Raw genomic sequence first — 25,637 nt, 5'->3', positions numbered from 1 at the left:
ATCGTATTTTGTGAGACAGATCTATTATTTGGGTCATTCATGAAAGAGTATTACTTTTTATGCTAAGAGTATTACTTTTTATTGTGAATATCGGTAGGGTTGACCCGTCTAACAGATAAAGATTCCTGAAACCGTCTCACAAGAGACTTACTCATAGAAATTTATACTCTTGTAGATTTTTTAAAAAATTTTCATATGTATTTATAAATTTTTTCATATATATATAAATTTGTACATTTAATTATATCTTATTATTTTTTTGAATTAATAATTATTTTATATAAATAAAATTTTTAGTTTGAAATAACAAATTTATATATATTTACACTTTAAGAGATTGAGATTGAGATTGAGATTGAGATTGAGATTGAGAGACGGCCGATAGAAAAATCCGTTCAAATTTAAATTATATTTATGTTAATAAAATTTATTGAAATTTAAATGATATTTCGAATACTCTACCAAAATCAATTTCGGGTACGTTGTACTTCCGATGCATGTGCTTTACTAGTTGACCGCTTGTAGTTGTTGCTTGATTCTCAAGGAAACTGTTTATTTAGTTGAAAGATAATTCAAAGTCCATAAACCGAAGGATTAATTCCACAGTTTTCAACCTCGAAAGCGGAATTCTGTAAGTTTGTTTTTTTTTTTTAAATTTTCTTATAATTTATCAAAATCTTCTACTTTTCTGCTTTGATTTTAGGTTTACGTGATTCATTACATAGCTTGTTCTACGAATTACGAGATATAGCATCTTTCCTTATTGTTGATGTATTTATGTTTCATATTGAGTAGGTTCTAGGTATGAATTGCATTCAATACTGTTAATATACGGAGGTAATTTGGGCATTCTTAAACATACCTTGTTTTCGGTGTTCTAAGACATTTTTTTTGTGGCCATAATTTTGGATTCAGATTATTTCAGCCATTAAATTAAGTTTGATATTTTTCCCAGCGTGTTCATCTGACATTCTTCTTGAAAGGTGCCGTTTTTCTCTCATTGCATTGGTTTGGGGGTGCAGGCGTTCAGTGATGGGAGCTTAGGTTGAATTTTACTTGATGAACTGGGATTTTCTACATTGATTCATGCTATAGTTTCAAGCCGAGGGCATAAATTTTGTGGGAGTTGGAGTTTTCGTCGAAGCTTCCAGATCTATCTTTAATTATTTGATTCTATTATCAGTGTAATTTAGATGGCTGAAATAATCTGAATCCAAAAATTATAACGTGCCCAAATATCATGGTTAATATATTTGATAGACTTGCAATAGAGCGTTAGAGGAATGTGTTTTTGTTAAGAGTGCGTGTATTTGGATCTGTGTGTTTGGATGATGAGGAGATTTCATATCCAAGTATTTAAAATATTTGAATTTTAGTTGTATGAAAGCCTTTACTTGGTTGTACATGGTTCTCAAAATGGATTTTAAATCTATTTGATCGAAATACATTGTTTGGCTAAAAAGTTGGAGGTAAAAGGCATTTATGTTCAATTGAAGTTTGTGAACAGAAAATATGTTGTGAAATTTGATGACTGAGGGAGGGACACCATTGTCTGTACTCTATAGCTTTAATATAATGGAATAAAAATATGTTGTGAAATTTGATGACCGAGGGAGAGACACCATTGTCTGTACTCTATAGCTTTAATATAATGGAATCATTGACTAAAATGATTCTTCAGTTTATAACTTCAATCTAATTTTGCATTGGTTCAATATGATTATTTTTTATGTTACCCTATTGATCGATCCTTCATCAGTTGTAGCTTATCCCAATTTGGAGTCTCTTTATTTACCTGTTCTCAAGATTGGCGGTTCAATCTATCCTCTCCAACTATGGTATGCTCTTATTTTTTCCCCTGAAGAACCATATTGGAAAATTGATGCAAATTCCAGTAAATCTTCAATCTGTAGTTTGAATTTAACTGTCTCAATTTTTCCTTTAAATGATATTAAAAGATGTAGTTCTTGAGTGATTCTTTCTCCATTTGCCACAGTACCTTGGTATTTGACTGAAAAGTACCCCAAATTTTGGGTAAAAATGAATATGGAATCGAGTCTTCTCCCATACGAAAGTTACAGTTTAAACAGATCCTTTGCAGGAAATCCTCCAAAAGAAATAAACGCTTCCATAAGCATGTCTCATCATCGCATGGAAGTAAAAACAACTTAGGTTTAGAAGGAGACTATGCTGTACTAGAGTAGCCCATAGTATATGTTCGTCATTCGATGTAGAATGTTTCTCAGGAGCAGAATATTTTTCCGTAACTCACCCCACACCAAAATCTGGAGTTCTACTAAAAAGATTCGCTTCTATACTCATCTTGCTTAGTATTTAACATGTGGTAATCGTGTTGGGGGCAATTTAAAAATTTCAATATCTGTTTTTTAAGGAGGTACTCCCCTATTTTTTTTAAAAAATTACGCCGTGTTGGTGCCCTTGTGCTTTGCCTTGGCTTGTGTGTTCGCTCGCTATTGCATCCGTTTTTAGTGACTGGAGTTCTCCTTAAGTAAGTTCTTGAAAATATGGGTAATGTGAGAGTACCTCTAAAAAAGGGAAGGGTATCAATACTGAACAATTTCAAGCACTGAATCCTGAGTTATCGGAGCATCCTCCCTGCTGACAGAAATTATAATAAAAGGAGGATCTCCCGTTTAACCCCATACTTATATTTCTAGTCTTATTTGGTAGGCTGCAAGGCTTATTGCAAACTTGATCGTGATAGGCTCCGGAATATTGGCTAGATCGTTTGTTCAAGCATACCGTCAGGCACTCACAAGTAAGTTTTCCTTCGATATCTTAATCTATTACAGCATTTTCGGATGTATGAACTGGCATGTGGTAAGGCTGAGCCTTGATCAAATAGTCTATAGTGGCTCTTGACGAGAGTACATAATAAGGAGTTACCTTCAGGGGAAAAGTCTGATAAGTGTAGTACAGACACATCATTTTAGCTCCCTTTCGATATTAAACGTGGAATGAATTTTGGAGCAAGTTTGGTTGAGAAGTCTGTGTACCATTTGATATCATATGCTGAATCGTGTTTTGAAATAATTTAATTGGAAACCATGCCCTGTGGGTTCTAAAAAGCAACTTTCACGCCCCACCTGCTTGGAATTGAGGGTAACAGATCAATTATCAAACTAGTTGAAAGTTGTCTGATCAGACGATTCCCGTAGTCTCAGATTACCTTTCTTTTGGAGATAAGTACATGCCTTTTCCTTCCATGTTGAAGACCACTGAACTGATATATTTTCAATTTATCATTACAATACAAACCTTACTCTGGCACTAGTTTGGGTCGGCTCCACAAATCTCTTATCTCTCATCATATTATGTTTGAAGCCAAATCTTGAATTAATAAACTCATCCTTAACAAGTTCATGAATTGATTAAAATTTACGTTTGCCTTGTCCATATATCCATTGATGATATCCTAACTTTCTACAGATGCTTCAAAGAATGGAGTTGCTCAAGAAGCAGTACAGAGAGGTTATAGGAAAATGATGAGTAATGCAGAGGCGAGGCAAATTCTTGGTGTGACGGAGCATTCATCATGGGAAGAGATTTTGAAGGTAGAATTCTCCCTTTCGTTTTGATCTTATAACTTGGTCAAGAAAGTTTAATGCATCCTTTTCTTTTCTTTGGACATAATTAACACGGATTTCCACATCTGGTTTCCAGAGATATGATAACTTGTTCGAGCGGAATGCCAAGAACGGTAGCTTTTATCTCCAATCACAGGTGCATAGAGCAAAAGAACTTCTGGAAACGGTTCACCAAACGAAAACATAGGGCACATTCTGGTCTTTTAATAGTCTTCCCTGTGAAACTGTGCTGCTGCCGCCTCCTTGCCCCCCCCCCCCCCCCCCCCCCACACACACACACACACACACACAGAGACAGACACAGAGAGAGAGATAACAAATGGCTATACGGATTAGATGATGGAATGCTTTCCAGAGGATACAATTTTGTTTTTTTTTTTTTTATAAACTTGTCATGTTTATCCATCGTTCTCTCTCTCACTCATTCTCTTTTTAATGAAATACACAACATAATAAATGACTTATCATTGGAAAATTTTCCCCGTACTCATTTAGGATAAGACTCTAAGAGTGGACATGAAGATGGACATTTATCTTTCACATGTGAGTTAACTAAAAAAAATAACCTCACATAGAATAATAAATATCCATTTTTAAAAATATTCTTACATCATTGTTTTAAGGATGAGATGTGATTTCATTTCCTTTCATCACGTATGTCCTAGATTCTAAGCTTCAGATGTAAAATTGTCCACAAGCAAAAGTCAATAAGAATGTTGTCAATTCAACAAAAACCTATTTTCAAATACCGAATAATTTCTCCTCTTTCTTTTGGCAAAAACTTGTGTGAGACGGTCTCACGGGTCGTATTTTGTTAGACATATATCTTATTTGGGTCATCTATAAAAAAGTATTACGTTTTATGCTAAGAATATTACTTTTTATTGTGAATATCGTTAGGATTGACCCGTATCACAGATTAAGATCCGTGAGACGGTTTCACATGAGATCCACTCCTTTCTTTTTCCCAAAATATAGGTATTTTCTTCCCAAAAAAAAAAAACTTAGACATATACCATGTAAAACAAGCTTTGGTAAAACAAAATGAGATGGGTTGACTCACCTTGAGCAATAAATACAAAATGGAGTTCATTGGTCGCCGGAATGTATGACTAGAGTGTGAAGCCGCAACTTCTGCGGGAGGAAGTCCGGTGGAGTCCGCGCCGCCGGAATTTGACTCTTAATAAATGAATGAAAAATTGACACGTTAGATGTACATGTTTTCTTTTGCTTACTTCCAGAACAATAAACCAAATGGGCAACTTGAGAATCAGTCAAAGCGGAAAATATAAATAATAATAATAATAATAATAATAACACTCAAGTGCTGATTTGCTTATATCATAACATTGGTTAAAAAATGAGATTGTATGATCGAGTTCTGACCGTTTTATCGAAAGTTATAGATAATGATATTATTAAAACGACACAAGCGCTATGCTTTGAAATTTATAGTACAAAAGCGTTATGCTTCGATTACTTTTCTAACATTTGCAATTATTGCAACTCAATAATTTCTTCCTAATAATTATTATTTATTAAATTTCAATGTGGTTTAAAGTGTTCACATTTAGATAGCTAGGTACATAGAAGTTTCACTTCAAATTGAAGACCTTTACATGCAAAAATCAAACTTATGTAATTTATAAATATTATTTATTCAACTAAAATTACAATTTTCTTGAAGTAAAATACCAATTTTATTATTTTTTTAAAAAAAAACCCAATTTGATTATTTATTTCGTAATTAATAGAATTGACAGTTTTTGTAATGGTGAATCCGTTATTGTTTTTAAATATAATATTATACACTTAGCTTTGTTTATAATATTTCCAAAATATATTATATATACATCATGAAGAAGAAGTTGGAAAATTAAAGTAATGAATTTTCTGAGCAATCATATTTCAATTAAAAATTCTTTACTGAATTATAGAAAACTCTTCTTCTTCTTTTTTCGTTTCAAATTTGGGTACCTATAAATTATGTTGGTCTCAAGTAGTAATCTATGAATTATGATTATATATATAATAAATCTTTTATAAGACGTTCGTACGAATTTATATAATATGACATGATACTTATTTACATTGACTCAACCATTGTACGTACTAACAAACATTTATTCGACTGTGTGACTTTTTTAAATTATTGCTACAACCTTGTCCTCGAGCGCATGACTTGAGGACAAGATATATAGGATAGGTTGAATTGTCGATTGTTTTAATTCGTTTACTAAGTCAAGTCAAAATTACACCAGAATTGATTAAGACATGGATGTAATCATGATTCCCACAGAATACGAATCATTTTTTATTTTCACATTTGACATTTTGTTCGAATATATACGGATTTGTCCAGTTTGATTTACATAACTAATATTATTAGCTAGAGGTTTATTCAATGTGTATCTAAAGATGACAGCTACGAGTTTTCGTGTTATCAAAAAAATATGACGATTAGTGTGACAAATCATTAAAAAAGGAGGCGATATGTTGGTACTCTACATGTATCTTTCCCCTTCTAGAGATGCAATCGAATACAAACTCAATGGAGTAAACAACTTCATGATCGAGCTTAATTATACTTGAAAAATAAAATTGAGTCATTTCATTATTTAAATTACCTAATTCTAAATATATATTCGAGTATCTCGCGAGCGAGCTATCTCGAACTAGTCTCGAGGTCGATCAAATCAAACTCGTGTCGAGTTTTTACCACTTACACCCTTAATCACATTATATAACCAACGCGATATTCAAAATAGAAAAATAGGGAACAGATAGTTTTGAAATTTTAAAATATATATACCTATATATTTATATTATTTTTCAACTGAGATAATGAAACAAACCCCGTGTCTGTCTTTAACATAATCCATATTGACTGAATTTTATTTTGTCTGCAATAAAAGATTGCTGGCCGAATTGGATGACCAAAATGGTATCAAGACTTGGTTTCTATTTTCTGGATTTTCATATTTGCAACAATATATTATAAATAGAAAATTCAAGAAAGAAGCCATTTGCAGGAAAGATCACTCTTCAAAATCTGCATATCTTTTAGATTTTTACTCCCATTTTTTTTTTTTAAACTTGGGAAATGACATATTCAAAGGACGGCATCTGCATTTTGCTTCTCAGTTAGGTAAACCATGCATTCTATTTAATATATTCATAAAAACATCTTTCTCTCGAGTCGGTCTATGCTACACCTGAAATTATAATGTTTCATTTATGTCTTTTTAATTATAAAATATGTTCATTTGATCAGCTGAATTCAAAATAAAAATATATGGAGCTCNTATATGGATGTATGTATGTATGTATATGGATTTTCATGTATATATGCCACAACATAAAATAACCATATATATTTATAAGTATCCTAGTATCTAGACTACCTAAGTGCATGAAAACAATTACATATATAAATTGTCTTTAGAATCCAATATTTTCTACTAAATATGTCTTAATATTAATATTGTCTCATAGAACCTAAAGTTAAACAATAAGTTCAAGAAATTATACATGCACACTGAAAGAAGCATTCTACTTTCTTGATTTCTTTTCTGTCAAATATTCTCCCGTGTTTCGAAGAGAACTCGAACTCGAAGAAGTTCCCAAGTTCAATCCAAACCTCATACAATCCTGTTCCTGCAGTAGCTGATGATGATGAGAAGCTACCACAGAAGATAATACCGGTACCGTAAAATTTGACGAACTTCGATTAACAAATGATCCTTCAATATTGTTATAAATTTCTGATGACGGTATATAGTTTCCTAGCGTAAATTGTGCATAGTGATGAACATTCAGATAATTGTTAGGTTGATCATCGGATGTGACGTGTCCGAATCCTGAGGCTTGAACCCTTTCTGGGAAATTGAGTATCGCTTTGTTTCCCTTGAATCTGAGTGCCGCTTTGTCGTATGCAATAGCTGCAGCCTCGGCTGTGTCGAAGGTTCCTAGCCAGACTCGGGCTGCTTTCTCGGGATCGCGTATTTCGGCCGCCCATTTTCCCCACGGCCGCTGCCGGACTCCTCTGTAGTGCCTTCTCCTTTGGCTTGGATCGTCTTGTAAAGCCAAATCATGTTATGATAGACAAAAACATATCTCCATACCATAGAACTAAAAGAGAATCTCTACGGATTTTTTCGATGGTGGAGTAGGTGAGTGCATAATCAAATAGTCACGGTTCGATTCTCACTGCAACACTTTCTTAGTCGAGCATGTAACATAAGACTTGCCTAATATGGTTTATCTTACTGCCGAAGTAGTTTGCAGGACCGCAGGTTACACAGCCAGGTTTGCAGCCTACTTCGCTAAGCCTTAGCGTTTACCCAGTGTGCACCCAACAATCACGAAAAAAAGGAGTTTTGGAAGATTCTCGAGTGACTGAAAATTTAGTCAAGTGAAGAATGATTGTATTTTTTCAGATACTTAGCTTAAATTTTTTTTAAAAAAAAAAACAAATTGAAATAGAAAGGAAATTGGAGTCAGTGAGTCAAACTAAACCTAAAAACACAAAAAAATTCTTAAATACATAACTTAGAAAGCAAGAATATATTTTATTTTTTAGGAAACACGCTAAACATATAGATATACGTACATACCTTTGCCTTTAATCATGAGTTGGGATTTATTTTGGCTCACTGGCGCTGATGCAGTTGACTGAAGATTGGCCGACACCGTTGCGAAGCTATCATTGATGGAATCCGATGAAGCTTGGTTTTCTACGGTGGAACTGATAACTTGGGAGAGAACGGAGACTATAGCAGACATGTCTTGTCGGGATCTAGCAGAATATGCTAGGAATAATGATTCATCTTGATCAATATGATCATCTTCCTCTTTAACCTTCGGTTCATCGGATGAAAAGGGCCTCTTCCCATTTCTGGAATCCACTGTTTTTCCTTTGATCTTCGCGTCTTTGAAGAGGTTGAGTTGTTTGTTTTCTTGGTGAAATATAGCAATAAATGGATCTTAGGATATGGCCAACGGAAGAGATAAAACGTTAATAAGGATGGCAAAGGAGTTAAGGTTGGAATAAATGAGTCTATTTTCAAGGGTTTGCTTCGCTATAGATAGCATGAATATTTCCTATATAATGGTTTAATTAGTTTTTAATCTACTTTCATTTGGCTAAAAGGAAAATTCATATTTTTGGTTCACAAACTTGTTATATTTTAGGTTTTAGTCAATTAACTCGTCGAATATTTGGTATAAGTCCACTAACTTTTAATTTCCAAGCTGACGTGATGTCTGGCATGCATGTCAGCTTATTCGACGCGACTTCAACATTTTTGGTAACCACGTCAACATTTTTTTGATGTCACGCGCATCTGTATTTTTTGTTGTTACAGCTCATGTAGTTCGACAAAATAGGATTAAAAACAAAAAATTAAAACTAAAATTGCTATACTTAAACCAAACTTTGAATATTTAATGGATCAAAACTCAAAATAAGTTTGTCGACCAAGAAAGTCATTTTTTTTCTTTTATTTTAAATAGCTTATGTATAATTATATCATATAAACTATTTTATAAAGGACTTATTATAAGTTGTAAGATTTTATTTTAAAAATAAATTATAAAGATGTTTCTATAAAATATGATAATAATTGTAAGGATTATTTTGTTCGACAGATATCAATAAATAATGAAAATATCAGAATAAGAGTAAAAATAGTAAATTTGTGTTTTGTCAGAATTAAATATTGTGCCAGATGTTACAACATCTCGGACAACATCTTCATGCAGCAGAAACTTTTTGTAACACAAATTTACGTTAAATAAATAGATGGACAAGTTTAAATATGCACAAGTATAAATACTTGTGCGGTGCCTTATGGCAAAAATTAATCACTAGAAAACCAAATCGTTTACACAAAAACCTATCACTAGTGATTATGAAAAAAATCAATTTTCTCAACAAGTTGAGAAAATAAAGCTTTCTAAAAACAACCAACAATATTAAAACGTGAATAAGAAATCAAAAGAAACGCCAACGAAAACTAGAGTCACAGAAACACTCTTCAGCCAACTTCGTCACGGATGTTGTCTGCAGATGTTCCCAACACTCGAGGCAACACTTGCTATCGGCAGTCTTCAAGGCAGCAGCAACGTTGACAGTGTTTTTCTCTGAGATTCAGAACGTGCAAAGTGCGTGTATTATGTTGAGTAGAAAACGGCGAAAATCTCTCCAATAAAAACTCTTCCACGAAAACTCTCCACCACGAAAAACACTCCACGTAATTCCACGAAAAATTCCTTCACAAAAAAATCTCCCACGAAAACTCCCAAGCACACGCAACAATGTCCTTCTCTCTCTTATTTATAGACTTCATCTCTCCTAAAGTTTATCTCCACAAGGAAACCTATTGCACAACGAAAGTAAGAGTTTAATTAGAAATAAACTCTTTTAAATATTGATACCAAATCACAATAATATCTCATAATCAAGAATAAAATCCTAGCATATTTATCTCATTAATTAGAAAGATAAGATCTCATTAAATATAATATTATCTAAAAATTCAAAACATATTTAATTATTCAAAATCATATCATGATATTATTTGCATAATTATCTCATTATCTAGAAAAGCAAAATATTATATGCAATCAAATCAACAAGGAAATACAATAAATTAAATTAAGAAATTATTAGGAAAATATATTTCCCTTCAATAATATATAGTTTAGAAAATAGATTTGAGACATAATTTTTTTTTGGAAATATGTTAGTTTTTATATTAACACTTTTTTAATTAAGTGAAGTAATCTGGGGTATATTTTTAATTGTTCTTAAATTAACAATTATTCATGGTTTCTACGTAATTCAATTTGGATCCTTTATACGTTTTATATGTTGATCAAATTAAAAAAGTAATCAAAATCTATATATTAATCTATTAAGTCTGAATTAACAATGATATTTTAAAAAATGTTGTGATCGCGCTTCTGGAAAACGTATTGGTACGAAAGAAAAATTATATTTTTGATTTTATTTATTTATTTTTTTGGTAGCCTTCATCCGATATCTTAGTTTTTTTTTAATTTAATCATGTTTTTTGACATAATACTGACGTGACACTAATGCGCTCTTGCCGTGCGCAGCCATCTTTGGTTAATGATTAAAACAAATAGCAAGTTTAGAAGGCTGTGTTTTTGTATTCTCTTTGAAACATCCGGCTTCATTAATTACAAAGTGGTAACAAGTGAACATAGTTCTTACATAGACAGTAGATCATTATAAACATAATGTGGCATTTTATACTTTCGACTTGAGCTTTAGTTTAATCCGAACAAGAGATTTTATCGTTAAATATCTCAAATCGGCAGAATAAATTTTTTAGAATTATATATATGAATTTCTAACAATCTTTTCTCTTTTAAGTTAATTTTTTTGGTTAAGTTAGGTCCAAGTATCAATCTTAACATGGTATCAAAGCCAAAAACCACCGTTATGTGTTAGACTGTCTTATGAACCAATCAATTATGTCTTGTAAACTCCATGCTGCAGTTGTTCTTTTTTTAGCGTTAATGGGTGCATTAAATATCTCACACGTTTGAATCAAGTCTTTCAGAGTTGTATATATGAACTTGAACAATCATCTCCGTTGAACTAGCTTTTAGGGTTGACTTGTGGACGAATATCAATATTAACATGTATCATACCTAAAAGCAGGTCTTAAGAACCATGCTGGTGGTTGGTACCAATTGCATCTCTACCTTATTTCAACTGCAATTAATATGAGAGGTTAGGCATTTTATGGTGAAAAAGACTTGTTTATTAGCAATGTGCACCTAGGTTTTAATACCAAATTAATACCTCTTGTTATGAATTTAAAACCAAGAATCCAAAACTTAATATTATATATAAAAGTTGGTAATTTTTTAATTTGAAGTTGACACATACTCACCTTTGGATTAATTGTATCTCATCTAGAAAATGGTTGCCTCCAACTTAGAATTCTTACATCTTTTACAAAGTAAGGTCATGGAAGATTATTCAAATTGATGTTAATGGCTATTTTTTAGAATTTTGTATTTTTTAGAATTTTGTATTTATCGACTGGTATCTACTTTTATCAAGTACAAAAATTATAACATATGAAAGAAATAGTTCGAATACATTAAATACAAGAAATGTGAATTGAGAAAGAACAAGATATTTTTCTATAATGGACTTTCGACTAATATTTTGGAAGTACAATAATTCTATATATATATATATATCACAAATTTAAATAATCTTATTGTATATTATTATTTGATACCTCCTTTGAGATTTATGACAATTACGATAAACTCTAAATAAATGTGAAAATAACTACCCTTATTATTACTCATACAAATAATAATTTTTAATGTTTTCATATATTGAAATGTTTCATAAGTTTTTTTAGATTAAATAGAATAGTGTCAATTAAATTATATATACAACAAAAAACCATTTCACAATTTAAAAATAAAATAAGAAATAATACTAAATAAAAGTAATTAAGATGAAAATAATTTGATAGTAATTTTAAATCGAATTTGTCAAATATTAAAAATTTATATTTAGTCGAAATAATTATGATCAAATCTTATATATGATCAAATTAAAATAATCGAAAAACCATTGATTTTTTTTGTATTTTAAATTAAAATAAAATATGATACGAATAAAAATAATTATAGCGAATTCTAAAAGCATAGTTTTGAAAATATTAAAAATTATAATTTATATAAGTAATATTAATAAAAAGGTATATATTGTATGTTTTAGAGTTTTTTGAATTACTTATATTTTCTAGTAAATCAACTTTATTAGATACTAAAACTACGAAAACCTTTTAAGAAAATAATTATGAAAACATTAAAAAATTATAAATAAAATATAAATTTGGAATGTGAGAGATTTCAGGCTTTTTTTATCCATCCATACCTCAACGCAAGCAAGCAACATCAGGATTTCCGCCAACACTGCGCATTAAATTTTGAAGTAAAAAATGATAAAACATATGCTTCAAGAAACTGAATTAGCCTACAATGCTTCAAAGATTACATATATCTTGTAACACCGGGAAGTTAGAAAAAACATGATGCAGAAACTACAATTACACATGCATTATGCATATATGGTCCGAATTGATACCAAAAGTTGGCTACATTAACAAGAATCAAAACTTTTCATCGGGTAAAAAACTCGCTAACCAACGGAGTCAGATAAACTTGGCATGAGATCATGATTGTTTTGAGAGAGCCCCGGCAGCAAATAAAAGATTCCTTCGAGAGAACTGATTTCAAGTGATAAATTAATCGACAGATTTTCAAAAACGAATATGTATTTAAAGAGATAAGATGTGGAGTAGCAAGTTTTACCTGCAAAGCATAGACAGGAGTAGATTTGGTAGGCAAGGTCTTCAGTGATCTTAGCCTGTTGGTGCTTCCACTTTTGCTGCTAGGAAGAGATCACGTGAGGATAATTGGTAATCATCTCTAAAAATTTTGCTTAAAATTAACCCGTGACAAACTTACTTTTCTTCATTTTTGGTCACTTTAGAACTGGCGGCTACGTCCCATATTTTCACTGTGCAATCGGCAGAACCAGATGCTAAAAGTGAACCTTCGCAGCTGAAATAACATTTATCGAAATCCGACCATTTAATGGCATGAAAAAAATGTGTGCCATTTATTTGTGACAAGACCAAAAAAACTAAATGGAATCACAAGATAACTTCCAACCTGAAAGAAAGTGACCATATGCAAGAGTTGTGACCAACCAAAGGGGAAATGCAGCGGCCACTGGCAAGATCCCACATCATTATTGTACCATCTTCATCACCAGATGCCATGTAACGACCGTCAGATGACATTGCTAAAGATAAAATCATACTCCTGTGACCAATAAAAACTCTAACACATTCTCCACTCTGAACGTCCCACAATCGCACTGTTTTGTCGCTAGATCCAGTTGCTATATAGTTGCAATTTGCATGCCATCGCACACACTAGAAGATGGAAAGAAGGTTTTTACAATCAAAATCTTGTGACTACACGAAAATCATATTAACGCGACAAAGAGGAGGGTAAATTACAGTCCCATGATATCTTACAAAAGATGAAATTTACTCCCACAACAATGTCAAAACACGTGAATTCGTGCATATGGTGTTTCACGCATACACCCAATCCAAACACATGGATATACATATTGGAGTGTAGCGTTTTGGGGGAGAGGGGTGTGCATGTTAGAGAATAGGAACTCACATCTACATCAGATAAATGACCTGCCATTATTCGTAAAGGCTGTATTCTGTCCACAGACCAGATCCTTGCCGTCCGATCATGTGAAGCACTAGCAAAATAGTGTCCTACTGGACTAAACTGCACAAGAGAAGCGGTGGAAGTATGACTTGGATGTGTTAACAGGAGGAATAAAATAGAACATGAAAGTATACATTGAATTTGATGAAGTCTTCCCAGACTGTGGCAGGTCAAAGTTCACACACTGTGGAAGTCATCTCCTCGTTTTTGTATATACAATATATCTGAAAATTTAATTCTCTATACGAAGGCCTACTAATGATCAATATGTGAAAGAGGCAATAAAGTCTTTTCATATGCTTCTATCAATTGAGGCTGTTGATGAACCAAGTTATGCAATAAACATATGTTCAACCTTACATTTTTACCTGAACATCCCACACAGGATAATTGTGACCTTTGTAGCAAACAAGATTTGCATTAAAATTCATGCTCCACAATCGAACTGCAATTGAAACCATACTTTTCATTACAGGTGAAGAAAAACGGGATATAAGCATTAGCAAAAGGTATCTTACTTGTTGAATCTGATGACGACGATAGAAGAAAATCTCCAAATGGACTAAACGTGGCTGAATGAACAGGTCCACAATGTCCTCGAAATAAGGTATATGGTCTTTCCCCAGTGTTATTGCTACGTATCTGCCCATTGGGAGCCAACTCATTTTCACCCTGCAAAGAAGCTGATATTACTCGAGTTAACAAGCCCTGGTTCATTAATAAGCATGTGTACCGATCATAGATGTGTTAAAACTGAATAAAAAACAATAAGGTATATTCTAAACTACATTGGTTTCATGGAAGAATGTGAAACTCTTCGCTCAATATCATGCTAAACTCATGCTGAATAAGGAATCTTGAATCATTAACCAAAAGCATGGCAAATCACAAAACATCATTTCTTAGACTGGTGAGATATCAGACTGGGTAAAGTAACCATAAAGTGACACAAGCCTTTCAAATTCAAATGCATAATATGGATGTTAGATTATTTTGTACACCTGTTTGCTTTCCAATTCAGAAAGATCGTTTGGTAAAAGATACTATGCATATTCATTCATCAATCAACATTTTATAATCCAAAATCAAGGACGACCATATAGACATGACTCTTTTTCCCTCAATAAATCGTTATCTTTTACTAAGCATATGAACCATTTCTTTCGACGATTCATCAACCAAATAATTGGTTCCTGCACCATTAATTTTTGTAGAAGTTTCCATAATTATTTCAGCAGAAATTTTTGAACATTTAACTGAGACTAATCCAGGTATAGCATACTAGTTAAATACTAAGTCAATAGGTTGTACACTTCGTATAAAATCTTTCACCAACTTATGACAAACACCAGAATTAAAAATCCAAGAGAAAAAATAAGTGTGACATGAGATATTATTGGTTGAGAATGAAGAGAAACACAAGGAAATCAACTTACAATACTCATTTTGTTGCCCAAGCTTTGCCATGTCCCAAACCTGGAAATTATAGTGACGGGTTACCAAAGCAAGAGCAATAGCGACTACATTACACACAGAAAAGTAAACAACCTTTAACGATGAGTCTGAGAATCCACCAGCTACCAATGACCCATCATTAGATATCGAAGCACAATTCAACCTGTGTGACACACAATACAGTTTTCCAGAAAATAACTATATAATGAAATTACATCTCATCAATTAAGTATAAATCTTCAAAAGAAACAAATATACCCATCATGTGTGTTGATAAAGGTATAAAAGCTGATGGAAGGCAATGCCCCGCCACTCAACTGCACACGGTTCCTTAAGTCATCAAGAATAGAATGTTCCACCTCTGGTGGTCTAAGAAAAAACATAAAAAATAATATAAACAACACTTGTCACACCAAAAACAGCAAATAGCTGTACCTAATTGATAATTCAATATCATTCCCTAAGCAGGACGCAGGTACAGAAGGATGGGTTAATTTAAAATCATAATGTTAATCTTGTTGGGATCTAACTTATTCTTTCTGACAACTGACATTCGGTTGATTAACTCTTACGAGGTAGTATTTTACCCAGGTACATGTCCCTGAATAAGTGAATGGGATTAAACTCCTATTCTGGCAGAGAGATCATCTACCCAGCCAAAACATTTTATACATCAAATATGAAAAACATGTTTTTTTGTAGAAAAGTAACAATCGCCCAAATTTTAAATCATATAATGCACACTGCAATAACATAACAAGTTAGTAGAAAAAAGGAAGTTAACAAATTCTATTAAACTCCATTGTCTTCCTATAACCAATAAATCACCATGAAAAAACAGAAAGGGTACTCTAGAAAATACATTACTGGCAAGGCTAGCTCTGGTTTGACGTGTGGAGCTCCAGATACTGCAGTACTCTCTGAACGAGAAGCCTTCGTTGTTGCACTGCCAGCCTTGTCTTTTTTCAGCTTTTTAAGTGTAGTGGCTTGTTTTCCCCCATCAACAGATTTTTTCTAGAATTGGAGAAGAGTATTTTAAATAGCTAGAGTAAAAGAATCAGCCTACTCAGTATCATAATTAAGTGAACTTTGTGAAACCAAAAAATTGACTACCTTATTCTCCTCCAGTTCCCCCTCCCTCAGTTCTCCATCTGCCTTTTCCGAATCTGCATTGGAAACACCATTCTTCTCCAACTTTTCTTCCAAAGAATCTTCAAGCAACTGTGCAAATTGAAAGGTATAAGAAAGGTAGGAAAATGGAGAAAAAGAGGAAAGACGTTGAAAGAACACATGTATTAAGAAATAAATCGAACTGAAACTAAATCCAGTTCATTGACAATCACATTGCCCAACCACTTGGATTTGTATGATATAACAAACACTACTTCACAAGGAGAATAATAAAATCATTTTCCAAGGATCCAGCCCATTAGAACAGTATCTGTCCCAATTATAAAGACAATAATGCAACCATATTTTGAATAACAAAAAGGACACATAGTGATGAGTAGCAGTTCAACCACGAATTTCTAGAATTAAGACTCCAATCCTTGTAAAAAAAATGCATGGTCTTTTTACATTCTATGCCCACTAGCTAGTGTTTAACTGTTTAAGCCAGCCAAACACAACAACATTATCCTACAAAGCAACAAATGATCTTGCATTTATTGACGAAATAGACATGATTCCTCCTACATGTACAACCAAAAGTATACTAGTAGTAGAATATGATTACAATTTCTTCTATTCTTAAAGAGTCTTGCCAAAAGAGTAACACCAACTACATTATCTTAACTTTGAAAGTTACTTATGAGAACATATCAGAGAATTTTTTCTTGTCGTGATATGACATTCAAAGATGCAATCACCTAAAATTAACTCAGTCAAATTCGTACGGAGAAAAGAAGTGTACATGGACATAAACGTGTGTGTCTGTGTGTCTTAACTGTAACAAATAGACTAACCCCCCAATGGATTTCTTTCTGATTTGTCAAATCAGCTGCATCCTGGCCACTTCCATAAAGTGCAACAAATTCAGTATCATCAGCAATAGAGCTTGGTTGCCCAGGAGAAACTGCCCATTGAATCTTCAAGTTAATATACCCAGGCAAAAAGAGAAATGAAGAAAACGGGATGATAGAGGTAAATATAAATGAATCATGCATTCAGGCATTTGTCGACATCAATTGGTGCCTCAGCCTTCTTTTTTTATTAAAGAGGAGTGCTCTCTTCAGTTCCAGCTAGTGAGTCGATTGCATAGCTCAAGAACCTTTTTGGTGATTATGGAGTCCCATTTCATGAATGAGCTGTATTAAGATTACACAATTATACCTTGAAAGTTGATGTGCTCGTTGATGATTCCAAGCATAGTAATTGATTGAGACTTATGCAAATATTGCAGAAGTAGGTTGTATGAGTACTGTAATTAACAAATGAGAATATTTTCAGTCATATAAGTACAAGATATATATGATCCAGGTGAGAAGTCATTGACTCTCTTCTTCATATCACTCCCAAAACTTCAAAATTCTGAAAAAAAAAGTGTTGGTTCATTACTATAAATCTATCAATAGGACAACTCGAGAAATTTAGTTTAAGCACAAAATCAATATCAGCACCCTTACGATTCATAATTGGTTCTTCATTCCTATGTGGGTAAGACTCTTCCACTTCTCTTACAAATTAGATCACATAAAACTTTAAGAACGCCGTCTCCTTTACTATTGTTTTAAAAACATCTGAATTATTGCAAATTTTACAATTTTCCAGTTCGAACGTTTCAACTTCATAAAAAATTTAGCTGAGACATACAAAAACTACATAGCTTTGTACGCTTCGAAATAATGTAGCTCATAATAGATAAGAATAATATGCATCCATTATGAGAGGTAACAAATTACTTGACATATCTTCATGCTCACTTTGCTTTGTCTTAGGGAACGAGCAAATTCCATTTCCTACAGAAATAAGTAATCTTTTAGACAAGACGGTGTTTGAATACGTCGATTAACGAAATTCAGAAATGATTCTAGGAAAGTGGCTGGACCTCTAGATGTGAAGGAGAAAGAACACCCTCTAATTTTTGGAGGTCACGCGCATGGATCATCTCATGGTCTCCTCGAAAGCTATTAAAAAAAACTCTGGCTGAAAAAGAAAGGAATGGTTGAAGAGGTTACACTGTAAACAGTTTGTGCACACTGTGAAATATAAATGAACACACCTTCTGAAATGTGACCTTTAGCCACAAGATCCATAAACCCATGAATAAATACTGGATACAAAACGCGGACCAACTCATGCTGCACGGTAAACATATATAAGAAAAATAAAGCAAAGTTTGATGCATTTTTGTTTTGAAGCATTTTAGGGACAACATATCATTAATGCACCTAGTACTAGGAAAAAATGAAACAACACCACAGCGCACCAGCACATGGAAATCAATTCAACTATCAACTATTGAAGTCCTATTGATTTAGAATGACACCGAAGGCGAGCAGCCATTCTCAGAAATAACCATTGAGTTTTGTTATTATCACTTCATCAACAAGCTAAAAGAAGAACTTGACCATCAAATAAAGCAAAATGCTTTCAGGCAATGCGCTAACAACTATCTACAAAAACAACTGATAATTACCTGATATTGATCCAACGAACTATAAGCCCAAGACCGAAGTTTGTTGTACCCTTCTTGGTACTGTGCAGGACCATCCACTCTGAAAACCCATCATTAAAACTTATAACCAAACCCAATCACGATACACACAAATAACATTAGCTTAAGCACACACCAAGAAAACATGCTGTCCTCTAGTGTTTCTTTCCAACGTTAATGCCATCATCAAGGTTCCAACCGTGTATAAGTTGAAAAAAAAGGCTCTTTACAGTAATTATACCAAACCTCAAAACTAAAACAAGCAAATTTAAAGAGTTGAATCCTACCTTCTTTCGAAGTAAAAAAAGTAGACATGAAATCAATGAAATTCGATTAAATGAGTAAAAAAGGCGGTAACTTTTGCTCATACTCAGAGAATGCGAGGATTTGCTTGGCAATCTCGGGATCGATTTGTGCATTTGAGGAGTTTTCGCCGCCTTTAGTGTTTTGCTGCTTCTCTTGTTGAAAAGCGAGGCCTGCTTGCTTAAAGCCCCTTCTGTCTAAATAAGCCAGAACCACTTTATCTATTTCTTCTTGATCCATTCTCTCAATCTCTCAATGTTAAGAACCCTAAACCCCAAATTCAGTTTACTCTCCAAGTTTGCCTCTCCCCCGAAGTTATTTGCAAGTGAAGAGGAAGACGATGAAGAACAAGAAGAAGAAGTATTGTTATTTCCAATGCTGAACTTGTTTCTGCCAGACCAGGTTTACCTGTCTTGACAAATTTACCCTCGGTACTGTAACAAGTTTGACTGAAGGAGTGCAAAAATTTTAAATTATCCTTTATTTTTGGAGAAATATAAAAAAAATTAAGATTTTTTTAGTCAATTTATTAAATTTGAAGCTTATGTTTATTCAATTAAATCGATTTTTTTAAGAATTTAATCATATTTTTTTTATAAAAATAATCTAAACCAAATTAATAAGTCGATTTCGCTATACTATTATTATTTATTAATTATTAATATTTAATGAGTTATGAGTTGAAAACAACTAAAATAATTGACTTTAATTCGATTTGGTTCGTTTGGTTTTCGTGAAATTTTTTTCAAGTTGGAATTAATTTTTCAAAAAAATTAAAATGTTGTGATTTATTTTAAACAATTAATAAAAATATTGAATTTATTTAAAAACTCGATTTATTCGATTTAACATACATTTTATAAGAATAATCAAAATCATATCTAATTTTTTTAATTTAATTAATAATACTAAAATACATTTTAATTTAATTAAAAGTAACGTAATTCACATGTGATGTATGTATATATATAATTTTCGATTTTTTCATATCTAATTTTGATAATATTATTATTTAAAATTTTAAAATTTTTAATATTAATTTATTTTATATGATTATTGATAATATAAAGTTTTTATTTATTTAAACAATATAAAAAATAGTGATATTCACAATATAAAAGAAAATAAAAAATTGTCGGGGTTTAATTTATTTTTTATTTCATTTAAATTAATTTAAAAACCCTCCAATTGATGTCCATGTAACAAGCGATCCGAAAATCGAAGAAAAGACGGCACGGCCACGAGAAGGACGAGCTAAAACCTCGGCGCCGCCGTGCGATGCGAACACCCGCCGCAGTCAGAAGTTTTGGAGTATTATTTGTCTTCTTTTTGTACTAATCCATTCGATTCCCATTCTTACAAACGCCTAAGGTATCCAGATCTCAAGCTCGCTTTACGAATTATTTAAATGGCGAAGGGAAATGATGCGGCCTCTATGGAGATCGACGATCAGAGTTCATCCCCATCTGATCAAACTAATAACCCCAAATTCTCCATTAATGGTATTTTTGACCTTTTGTTAAGTTAATTTGTTTTTGCTTCGGCGTGGAAGAATTTTATATTTTTAAGGGGATTTGCAGTGTTGCAGCTACTGAAATCGGCTCAAATGCAGCATGGATTACGCTTTGGTGATTATACCCGATACAGGTATAATTCATGATATGTGCATTGTTTGATTTATGTGTAATTCTGCATGCGTGTGGTACGTGCTTTTTTATTTTGAATGTGTGAGGAGACTTTTGTTGGGAATAGGTTAAGAAAGTTTTAATATTTTATCTTTGTGCTGGAATTGGCCCCATTTTGATTGTGATATTTATGCCAATTGAATTTTTAGGAGGTACTGCACTGCACGTTTGAGAAGGTTGTACAAGTCACTGAAATTCACTCATGGCCGTGGGAAATATACAAAGAGAGCTATTACGGTAGCTATAGTCACTGATGTCAGGTAGGTATTTTACGGGCATGTGTTTTCTTCTTGTTTGTGCCAGTATCTTTACTTGGCTGAACATAGGCTGGGGATTCTTCTTCTTTGTTCCTTACAAGAGAACGTTGGTTGTTTACCTGAGGTGCAAAATATGCATGCTGGTCTGTGAATTGTGATGCTTTTCTCCATTTTGCTAAAAGTTCACAGGTTTCTAAATTTATGAAGGGTGAGGAATGAGATTTTTATCCCCCACAAAAAGTATTGATTGTTTAGTCATATCTACTGCCACAAGGATATGCCAATTAGATAGATTGATGCTCGTGAAATCAAAGCAGGTTTCTCCATTTGGTACTGTATACTGCTGAAAGAGCATGGAGCTATGCAATGGAAAAGAAAACGTTACCGGATGGTCCAAATGCACGTCAAAGGTGTTACCTCATTGGTAGACTGAGGAAGGCAGTGAAATGGGCTACCCTTTTCCAAGAGTTGTGCTCCATCAAGGGAGATTCTAGGACCTCTCTTGAAGCAGAGGTTTGAACCCATGAGTTTCTAAGGCTTTAAGTATTGGTATATGGTGTGCTACAACTGAAAACATTTTACTGACTTTACATCGACCAACAAATTTCATTCTTTTTCTAGCACACCGTTACTTTTTTAGTGCTCTCTTATGATAACTTTCCTTTTTCTTATTCATGAACTTAAAATAGATACCTGCTTTTTAGCCTCTGTAAAATGGTGAAACAGTATTTATATAATGTTGAAAAAACTAAAAAGAATGTATTGTCCGTGTTGTGGTCTCTCCTTGAAAAGTTGAAATTGCTCATGTAGCTATATTGAAGCAATCTGAGGTATAAAAGTGGATATGAGAATGTTCATTCATCAACAAGCACCAAGTGATTTATTTGAGATGCAGTCTTTTGGTAAAACATATCCAAGTTGTCTCTTTATAACATTATAATTATAATTGCCATTATGCCAATTAAATAATGATGTATTGGGCACGATATGTTCACAGAGCTACTTAGCAGCATGTTATGTCGGTGTGTCATTGTCATCTTTGTTGTCAGCATCTCGAGGGATTCCAAAATATTTGATAATTATCTTTCATTTGTTGTATTAATGCCTTAAGTCACAAATTTTGCTCATATTCCGGGACCGGGGATCACCACTTACAAAATATGAGATTTCTGGTAGAGCTGATTGTGATCCTAATTTTTAGGCCTATGCTTCGTATATGAAAGGGAATTTGTTATTTGAACAAGATCGGAACTGGGACATTGCACTGAAGAGTTTCAAAAGTGCCAGGTACATTCTAGTTCTAGTCTTAAAGTATGTAACTTTCCCATGATATGTAAAACAGGCAAACAGTAGGGTTAGTTTTCTTCAACTTGTGCAAATATGGTAGTCAACTCTACAAGTAATTATGTTCTTTCTCGTTTCTTTATTCTTTTATATTTTTTGTCAATCGGTTTAAACTACTCAACTATATAGTAATTTTGTTCTTTCTTACTTCCTTATTCTTTCATATTCTTTGTCTATCGGTTTAAGCTATTTCTAGAAACTTCAGTGGTCCTGATTTGTACTCGTTGTGTTCGCATAACTTAATCAATTTTAATAGGGCGGTTTATGAGGAACTTGGCAAGTATGGAGATGTAGACACTCAAGTTCTATGCCGTGAGCGGGTTGAGGAGCTTGAGCCTAATATACGATATTGCATGCACAAAATTGGGGAATCAAATTTTCAAACTTCTGAACTTGTCCAGATAGGAGAAATGGAGGGGCCTGCTCTGGATCTTTTTAAATCCAAACTGGAGGTTAGTGTTACTTCTTTCCTTAGTTTAGTTTTCTTGTTACACAACGTTTACTAAGAATGGATAATGCAATACATGATACATGGGTATGCGTTTATTAGTTTATTTGGTTGCCTGTGGCAGGCTGTCATGGCTGAAGCTCGATCTCAGCAGGCTGCATCTATGACAGAATTTCATTGGCTCGGTCACAGATTTCCTATTTCAAATGCAAAGACTCGTGTTTCCATACTTAAAGGTCAGATTTTACCCTTAAAAAAACCCCTATATTCTTGCGTGAAACAGGTCTAAATCTCTGTCTATGTATTGCAAATTTGATCAGCCCGAGAGTTGGAGAAAGATATCAATGGTCCAACAGCAGATTCACTTCCTGGGGAGAAAAAGCTTGCCGTATTTGACAAAATTTTTGCTGCCTATAATGAAGCCAGGAGCTGCATAAGAAACGACTTGGTAAGAAGCGCTTATGGTTATGAGAAATTATGGTTGTTTAGTCTTTGATTTTTTTGTAACACCTTTGTACAAAAAATCAGAGAGTTATTTGAAAAAGGAAGAGATGATTATTTCTGACAGTTTGTCTAGGGGGTTTTGGTTTTGTCAGGGATTTGCTTTTCAACTGTCAATTCACTTTGAGGAGTCTGATTCGTGTATTTTGATTGCAATAGGCTACTGCAGGTAATACCGAGAACATGAGGGATGATCTTAGCGGCCTTGATAAAGCAATCGGTGCTGTTTTAGGACAGCGAACAATTGAACGAAATCAGCTGTTGGTGACCTTGGCGAAAAATAAACTCAGTAAGAGTAGGGATGACAAAAGTGAAAAAGTCACAAAGCCTGAAGAGCTTGTCCGGTTGTACGATCTCCTTTTACAGGTAATGACTTTTTTTATCGTCTTGCTAATTTTTATTTTGATATTCATTGCACCGTCGTTCTTAAAACTTAGGCTAACAAGCATAATTTTATTCCACTGTATGACCTATTCTTGACGAAGATATAGTAAATGCTTCTGATTCTGTTAGAATACCGCCGACCTTACGGATTTGGTTAGTTCGGGAAGAGATAGGAGAGCCGAAGAAGTTAACTTCGCTGAGGAATGTGAACTCAAAAGTTTTGTATTCCGAGCTGAAAGGTTTTCCCCTGGTCTCATTTGGTTTTTCCCCTTTTGCTATTTTGCTTCTATTCTGCTCGACTCCAGTCTTTGAACTATTCTTCTCATACTCCGTTAATTTACGTTTTGTTTCTTAATGTCCTAAAGGAGGACTTATTTACCAACTTATTGCAGGTGCTTTTACTTAGCTAAATCCTACAGCTCGGCTGGAAAGAGGGCAGAAGCATATGCTTTATACTGCCGAGCTCGATCTCTGGCTGATACTGCTCTTAAGAAGCTTCAGAGTTCAAAAAATATTGATCAGGTATGCCAAGCGTTTTATTCTTCACCATGAAACATCCTTAAGCTTGCTTCCAGTAGATTTCCTGCCACCAATGCTTTAATCCTGCTGTCACTTGCATGGGAAGGGTTAATTCATATTGTTCATGTGGTATTCCAGTTTACCACACCATAGTCTCTGAAATAAATTGTTTTCGTATAGAGCTTGTGAGTTGGTAATGCTCCACTTCACAGAAATGCCCCTTTTGACCTTCTACTCGACTCATTTCTTGATTATCTTTAGGTCACTGTCAAGGATTTGAAGGTTCTTTACGATGATTGTCGAGCCAACAGTTGTGTAGAGCATGCAAATGGGGTTATGGAGGAGGAGAAGGTTCCAGAGAATCTTTCAAAAAAGATTTCGAATATATCATTAACCGGAAATCATAACAAGGTATTACTCGCAGGTTTTTCCTTTTGTTTCTAAAATTGCACTATGTGCTTATAAGCTTATCTGTGTGTTTGCCTTAGGTAGAGAAACTGCTCATGGATAAATTGGACTCCTATGAATCGGCTGTTGGTGATCCTGCCACAAAGTCAATACCTCACATTGAAACTTTCCCGCCTGTCTTTCAAGCGGTTCCTCGTAATCCCATTGTTCTTGATCTCGCCTATAATTTAATCGACTTCCCATCACTTGAAAACCGTATGAAGAAAGACAACAAAAAGGGTTTTATCAGCAGGCTTTGGAGATGAAATCGCTAAGGTCGCTGTGAAACTTATGAGCTCGATGACAGATTTTGGCAGTTTTGCTCATGTAGTGCATTCCAACTTGCATATTTTTTTCGTGTTTGCATTCCAACTTACACATCTTTTCGTGTTTTGAAGGTTGAAACTTTTTTTCACAAACTTGGTCGGTGAACTGGGATAGAACAATTTACTGAAATTGAGAAATAGGAAGATTTTATCTGAAATGCATCTAATTTTTGCTGCAGAAATCCTTTATGTCATATTCCCCACCTTGGTCACCTCTTAGTCACTGAAATATATGATAGGCAGATGGCAAGATTTCCAGTTTAGAGGAAAGGGTTTGAACAAGGAAAGCAATTGCCTATGATTAGCTTTAAAGCAATTATCTTGATTTATAAGAAGCTTGTGTAACACAATCTGGTTCGTTCGTTTGATGTGATGATGAATGATT

The 25,637-nt window shown here is 33.6% G+C and overlaps 4 protein-coding genes across 8 annotated transcripts; 2 read left to right on the top strand and 2 right to left on the bottom strand.

Annotated features, from left to right (window-relative positions):
* The first annotated feature begins 485 nt into the window (after window positions 1-485).
* LOC140975701 (mitochondrial import inner membrane translocase subunit PAM16 like 1-like) lies at window positions 486-3,879 on the top strand. 4 transcript variants are annotated; one of them, XM_073439560.1, is made up of 5 exons: window positions 486-631; window positions 1,760-1,838; window positions 2,692-2,779; window positions 3,451-3,575; window positions 3,685-3,879. In XM_073439560.1, exons 2-5 carry the CDS (start codon window positions 1,836-1,838, stop codon window positions 3,793-3,795), a joined length of 327 nt encoding a protein of 108 aa, XP_073295661.1. In that variant the 5' UTR covers window positions 486-631; window positions 1,760-1,835; the 3' UTR covers window positions 3,796-3,879. The 4 variants fall into 4 exon arrangements, with proteins under 4 accessions (XP_073295661.1, XP_073295663.1, XP_073295665.1 ...); XM_073439562.1 differs by having other exon boundaries at window positions 492-631; window positions 1,766-1,838; XM_073439564.1 differs by lacking the exon at window positions 486-631 and adding an exon at window positions 814-837 and having other exon boundaries at window positions 1,766-1,838.
* A 3,155-nt stretch (window positions 3,880-7,034) lies between these two features.
* LOC140975024 (ethylene-responsive transcription factor ERF114-like) lies at window positions 7,035-8,884 on the bottom strand. Its single transcript, XM_073438512.1, has 3 exons — window positions 8,848-8,884; window positions 8,225-8,593; window positions 7,035-7,684 (listed from the first exon to the last, which is right to left on the bottom strand). The coding sequence occupies exons 1-3, from the start codon at window positions 8,882-8,884 to the stop codon at window positions 7,161-7,163; spliced, it is 930 nt and encodes a 309-aa protein (XP_073294613.1). The 3' UTR covers window positions 7,035-7,160.
* A 3,706-nt stretch (window positions 8,885-12,590) lies between these two features.
* Window positions 12,591-19,682, bottom strand: LOC140975700 (transcription initiation factor TFIID subunit 5-like). Of its 2 annotated transcripts, none has more exons than XM_073439558.1 (19): window positions 19,409-19,682; window positions 19,021-19,099; window positions 18,604-18,682; window positions 18,430-18,527; window positions 18,284-18,340; window positions 17,715-17,802; window positions 17,348-17,457; window positions 16,497-16,604; window positions 16,246-16,397; window positions 15,642-15,752; window positions 15,477-15,546; window positions 15,365-15,404; window positions 14,447-14,611; window positions 14,297-14,373; window positions 13,872-13,988; window positions 13,347-13,612; window positions 13,140-13,235; window positions 12,984-13,059; window positions 12,591-12,898 (listed from the first exon to the last, which is right to left on the bottom strand). In XM_073439558.1, the coding sequence occupies exons 1-19, from the start codon at window positions 19,579-19,581 to the stop codon at window positions 12,845-12,847; spliced, it is 2,016 nt and encodes a 671-aa protein (XP_073295659.1). In that variant the 5' UTR covers window positions 19,582-19,682; the 3' UTR covers window positions 12,591-12,844. The 2 variants fall into 2 exon arrangements, with proteins under 2 accessions (XP_073295659.1, XP_073295660.1); XM_073439559.1 differs by lacking the exon at window positions 19,409-19,682 and adding an exon at window positions 19,175-19,363 and having other exon boundaries at window positions 12,593-12,898.
* An 838-nt stretch (window positions 19,683-20,520) lies between these two features.
* On the top strand, window positions 20,521-25,414 carry LOC140975699 (uncharacterized). Its single transcript, XM_073439557.1, has 13 exons — window positions 20,521-20,843; window positions 20,922-20,988; window positions 21,176-21,286; window positions 21,601-21,796; window positions 22,485-22,570; window positions 22,884-23,079; window positions 23,200-23,311; window positions 23,396-23,523; window positions 23,736-23,942; window positions 24,090-24,199; window positions 24,353-24,482; window positions 24,741-24,890; window positions 24,968-25,414. The coding sequence occupies exons 1-13, from the start codon at window positions 20,750-20,752 to the stop codon at window positions 25,190-25,192; spliced, it is 1,812 nt and encodes a 603-aa protein (XP_073295658.1). The 5' UTR covers window positions 20,521-20,749; the 3' UTR covers window positions 25,193-25,414.
* Window positions 25,415-25,637: the final 223 nt, after the last annotated feature.

This window comes from Primulina huaijiensis, chromosome 4 (genome assembly GCF_012295235.1).
Source record: "Primulina huaijiensis isolate GDHJ02 chromosome 4, ASM1229523v2, whole genome shotgun sequence".
Taxonomy (NCBI): Eukaryota; Viridiplantae; Streptophyta; class Magnoliopsida; order Lamiales; family Gesneriaceae; genus Primulina; species Primulina huaijiensis.
This window is presented reverse-complemented; position numbering and strand designations above follow the sequence as displayed.